This window comes from Bremia lactucae, linkage group LG5 (genome assembly GCF_004359215.1).
Source record: "Bremia lactucae strain SF5 linkage group LG5, whole genome shotgun sequence".
Lineage (NCBI taxonomy): Eukaryota > Oomycota > Peronosporomycetes > Peronosporales > Peronosporaceae > Bremia > Bremia lactucae.
The window spans coordinates 4,134,387-4,139,928 of NC_090614.1; the positions used below are offsets into that span (position 1 = coordinate 4,134,387).

The following is a 5,542-nucleotide window of genomic DNA, read 5'->3' on the forward strand; positions in this document are numbered from 1 at the left end:
CCGGCGAATTAACGCGGCGCGTGCGCTTAGTGCGAGGTTGTGTGGGCGTCTTCGCAGACGACCCACCAACGTGGCCCCTTTTAGGTGGCATCTTGGGCGCCGTGTATAGAAACACGTGCGCGAGAGTGATCGAGTGAACTAGCGGCGCGTAAAGCTGCTCGCAGTTCCTCTCTCTACTCTGTCGAATTTAAAAATGTAAATTCGTTCTTAAAGAGGGGGATGGTGTAACGGGCTAGAGTTGCCCTAATGTTACACAGTCCCCATTAAGTACATTTGGTACTTAAGGGGATGGTCAATTACTAAATAATAGTAATTAGACCCAACACTCGGGTGTGGTGCACATTTGTGACCAACCCTTGTGGATGTGATGCACATGGGTGCATTCACATTAGGAGGGATGACGCCCAGCGTCATCCATGATGACGGCTAGCGTCATCAGTTACGCGAGGTATCTATAAAGATACGCTCGTAATACATATTAAATGATATCTATAGAGATAACATTTTAATTGGTAAAAATAGGTATTTGTATTTAATTCTATTAAATATAAATCAGTCTGAAAATTACTACCTACTTGGGAAGTGCGCACGAGGAGACGGATTACCGCTCCCGTGACGTCACTTCACCAGAGTTCTTAGTGTGTTGGGTGAGGTCGCTTGCGCGTTCACCACAACTTCCTCACTGCACGCAAGAGAAGCAGGTGCAAACCGCTTCCTCGCTGTGCTAGGGTGTGTGCTTAAGTAGAGCGTGGCCGCATTACGACGTGCCCGCCTACACTGTCTTGGAGTGGAGACAAACGCCTCTTAGAGGCCGGGACATTCACGTCCCCGGGTTTTCCAGTCTGTATTGGTTCTATACAAGACATGGTGTCTAATTTGACATCCGACAAGGAGTTAGGTAACTCAACTTCCTTATCCAGCGAACGTTTACGTGTCGCTTCACGTGCATCAGGAGGGTTTGACCCAAACGCCCTGGCGAACTGCCAATAGTGTCACTGTTGACACTCAGTATGGTTCCACCTCGGCCGACCACACTCGGTGGACTTAGATGTGCCACTCCACGTATTTCAAGGATATTGCACCCATTAGGTTCTGGCGAACCGCCAACAGTGTCACTACTGACACTCAGTATGATGCCACCTCGGCCGACCATACTCGGTGGACTTAGACGTGCCACTCCACGTATCTCAGGGATATTGCACCCTTGATGATTCGGCCTTAGGGCAACAACGCTTTCAGCATTTAATGAATCGCTATTATAACGAGTGTCACTCGACGGAGTACGTGCCGTTCCACTTACTTCTGCTGAGTCGGGCTCAGAATTAATGTTTTTAACATTAGAGTTTATTAACTCAGACATGCCAATGTCTAAAACACTGACAGACTCATTCAATGATCCGCGCCAATAGCGCTTTTGTAGCCTAGCAAAGGTGGGCTCATGACTCTCAAAAACTTTGCTAGGAACATTGCGCGTGGCGCCTAAGGCCTTAGACCTCCAATCGATCCATGACTCATGGTGTTCTAACCAGTCCATACCAAGGATGAGATCATATCTCGAATCCAAATCAAGGACGAGACAGCATCCCATACTGTCAAAGTCCAGAAATATTATACCTAAGTTCAATGGAAATTTGGGAACAGTGACATGAGTCCCAGTCCCAGTCGCTAAGTGTACAGTGATTGTATCACCTTCATGCGCTTTAAGCGCCTCAACGTATTGTTGGCATCCTTGAAGGGAAAGGCGTCGACCATATTTGCAAGACGCTCCTGAGTCAATTTTAAATTGACCATGGCTTATCAAAGCTCTTTACAGTCGCTTAAGCGACTAGCAAGCCAGGCTTGTACTCTCGCCCCGCGCCATTAAGCACCGAGCTAATTGGGGCTAGGTTCTGTATATTCTCGCCTCCTAGAGGTTCAACAGAGCCTAGGTCTTCCCCAGTAGGGCGCCCCGCACCTACTGGGTATCGACGTTTTCCCGCACCGTACCAGATCTCTGGTATAGGTCGTAACTGGAGCTCTTTCGAGCTTTACGCGAATTTCGAAGAGGGCAGGCAGGGCGTAAATATTTCGTGCTTCCGCACATATAACATTTACGGATGGTCTTATGCTGTTCCACAGCTTGAAGGAACCTCTTCTCCTTCCTCAACGAGGCTTAAATTCATAGGTTCCGCTCTATTAGACGGGACCCATGTGCTCGAAGAGCTTGTTCGAAGACAGGCGTGCTAACACGAGCAGACTTAAAGTCAAACTCGGCGCGTAGCGCAATGGCAACTGCCTCTTCGAACGTAGCCGGATGAGATCAGAACAATTCCTTCCGGGCAACGCCCTCATTGAGACCCCCCATAAAGATGGTCACTACAATTGCTTCTTGCACCGGGTCTTGATGCATAGATGCAATATGAGTTCTCAAATCCTGGACAAAGTCCTCTAGGGTTCTTTTACCCTGTCGAGTCGCTAGGAGCCGTGCTCGCATGCGAAAAGCCTGATCAGGCGGTGCAAACATGCTCGTCATTTGCTGTTTCAGCGAATCCCATGAGGGAAAAGCGTCGTTTATGGACGTGCTGCACGATAGTGCTCACTTCATGGCTCTACTCCAAATTTGGAAATGGCCATAGCCACCTTTTGCCGTTCTGTAAAGAACAAGGCGGAATCAGTGGACATTTCCATCTGCCTAATCCAAAAAGGAGATGTTCTCTCTCTTTTCCCTCAAATGTTTTTACATTTACAGTTAGAGATCGAGCCCTTGGCTCTGAGCCAGGTGCAGAGATGTACCGGGTTGGCATAGATGCCGCTAAATGGTCCTGTACCTGACCGATCAGGGAGGCTTCGTACCGCATGAAGGCTTCAAGCCTTGCATGCAGGACCTCTGGTCCCTATGAGATAATAAATTACATGTGCTCAAGCCCAAATAAGGTTTTGAGCTTGTCACAAGCGGCGCGCGCTTCTGACAATTCTGAAACCTCTTCATTTTCGTGGGAAATTAGTCTTTTAAAGACTCAGGCGTAGATTGACTACGAATGCTACCAGGTGTAGCGGAGCTACCTCGCTCCTAAGGTCAGAGGAAGACTTTCCGACTCAGAGAGTCACTTAGTTCTATTGAACTAATGGGTTTAACAACTCAGGAAGCCGTACAAGCTATAAAATTTTAACGAATCCTAGTTCAAGGGATTCAGGGGCTCGTAGAACCAAGTGGCAATTAGTGCCGAAGAGGATATACCTTAGAAAGGCTTCTATCTCTAAGAGATCAATGCGCAAGCCTTAGGAAGGCACTTAACGCTTTAAGATCAAAAGAGGAACTGAACTTTATTTAATTATTTAAATTTAAAAACCTTACCCTAGCTAATTGAAATAGATTTTGGCCGCCAGATATATATCTGGCGGCGACCACATTTATTACCCATAATAAATGGGATTAAAGTAACTAACTATTTAAAAATTAGATTAAAGGGTATTTAATCATAAAGTAAATGTACCACAACAACGGTTCTCCAACCGATGTGTGTCCCATTACAGCCTTCCTAAGGCTTGTGCATTGATCTAAGGTATATCCTCTTGGGCACTAGTTGTCACTTGGTTCTACGAACCCCTGAATCCCTTAAATATGATTCCTTAAGCTTTCATAGCGTGTACGACTCCCTGAGTTGTTAAACCCATAAATTTAATAGAACTAAGTGACTCTCTGAGTCTGGAAGTCTTCCTCTGACTTTAGGAGCGAGGTAGCTCCGCTACACGCTTCATTCCGTAATTGCTTGTCTTAATTTGCGGTACTACAGCTTATTTTTTTGCAAATAGAACACTACCTCCACGATTACTGATCTAATAGTGTATATGTATTAGAATGCCTTCCTTGTTATTGTAAGCAATTCGTTGTAATATCTCATAGCTTAGCTTGTTAAGCAATGGATGCTTAACAAGCTAAGCTATGAGATATCACTTCCATTACAAGTAGTACAATAGCTAAAGCAACAAAATACAAATGTTCGGCACAAAATCCTGTAGCACTAAGATAATCAAGTTAAGAAAAGAGAAATTCGACAGCTCGATCCGAATTTCAAAAAAGCGTCATTATTTCGAGGTGTTTACGACATAAATTCTTAATACTCACTGGATCTAATGGTTTAAACTATCATGGACGATTGCTGCGTGTTGCGTAGAGCCTCCAGTAAACTCGGAAGACGAGGAGAGCCTGTTGGTATTGTTAAGCTGATAGGGGACACGACAGTAGGCACTGAGAGTTCAAAGTGGTTTAAAAAGTGTTTGTCCGTTGCCAGCGGCGTAATCGCCAAATTCAGGTGCGCCACACAAAGGCTCTTTGACTTGCGGCTTCGGGTGCAGCCCTTGACTTCGCACCGCTGGCCACCGCCATGCGCCCAGCAAAAGTCGCTACGGCTCTGGGCGCCTTTGGTGCAGTCAAAGTGCTGGCAGCGCCGCCCGCCGCCGTGGCCGCGGCACAGCCCTCGACTTACTGAGATCTTTTCGCAATGTACGACGCGGCAGCGCTTGCTGTAGTTTGGCGTATTAGCACTCCGACGACGGCGTTTGAATACCGTACCGTTCGAGTCGCTAGCATGCTGTTGCGTGTATGGGTAGACACAAGTACCATTGCTAGTAGAATTGTCCGAGTTATACCGCGGCGATTGCGGCAAATAGGCAGCCAATGGCGTTTGATACCTGGCGTTTTGCTGGTACGGCTGTGCCGAGAGTGTAGGGATGGCAAACGCCCCCATATTGGGCTCACACGCGTACTGAAGCGGCTGTAGCGGCGTCGCATTAGGAGGCATGAGGCGTTTTAATGTTTTCACTAGGTTATGGTTCCGCGGAAGTTTAATCGACGACGTATGGACCGTGCCAAGGTCCATAGAAATGGAGATCGTCTCCGTCGTGGGGACTAACGGAGGGCTGTCGCGTGGCTCGATTCTTCCCGTCATGACAATTCAAGTTCGCGCTTTGGAGCGTGGATTGCAAAATGATCATGGCTTCGAGTCGGATAGACTTTGAGACGAGGGCTATCGAGCTCCTGAGCTGTTTGTCAATGTAGGTTCGCACGCCCCTATCAGAATAAGTTTCGTCTTTTTAAGGCGATAAGCGGGGCGTATTCTGGTCTTTTTATTCACAAATCCATACATTTTAGAATAATTAGTAACTCGAAACCCGCTCGTAATCAGAGTCTGTTGAAAAATTAATCCGCGCATCCTCGTCGCAGCTGCAATTGCGTGAACTTGTTAAACGCGCCACAAGAATATTGAAGAGGAGGGTCCAGATGGTTGAATTGATGTATAAGCATCATCGAATGCGTCATTTTACTTACATGATAGGAAACTTTTGTCGCAATAATTGGCTGGCCACCGATGATGCCGGCACAATCTTGATTTTGAAAGTATTGATCTATGAGTGAAGCTGTCCAAAAGCTTTCATGCGCAATTACCATATTACGTAAGAAATAGACAGATACATGTATCAAACTGATCAGCAAATTTTACATTGGCAGCAAAAACGCAGACTTGTTAAGTTCGTTCTAACAACGCATCTTAGTCGGGAAGCC

The 5,542-nt window shown here is 46.6% G+C and overlaps 1 protein-coding gene across 1 annotated transcript; it reads right to left on the bottom strand.

The window, feature by feature from the left end:
• Nucleotides 1-4,118: 4,118 nt before the first annotated feature.
• Nucleotides 4,119-4,928, bottom strand: CCR75_001749 (uncharacterized protein; the record flags this gene model as incomplete). The annotated part of the gene is made up of 1 exon (XM_067959850.1): nt 4,119-4,928. One exon carries the CDS (start codon nt 4,926-4,928, stop codon nt 4,119-4,121), a length of 810 nt encoding a protein of 269 aa, XP_067821119.1.
• Between the last annotated feature and the right edge of the window lie 614 nt (nt 4,929-5,542).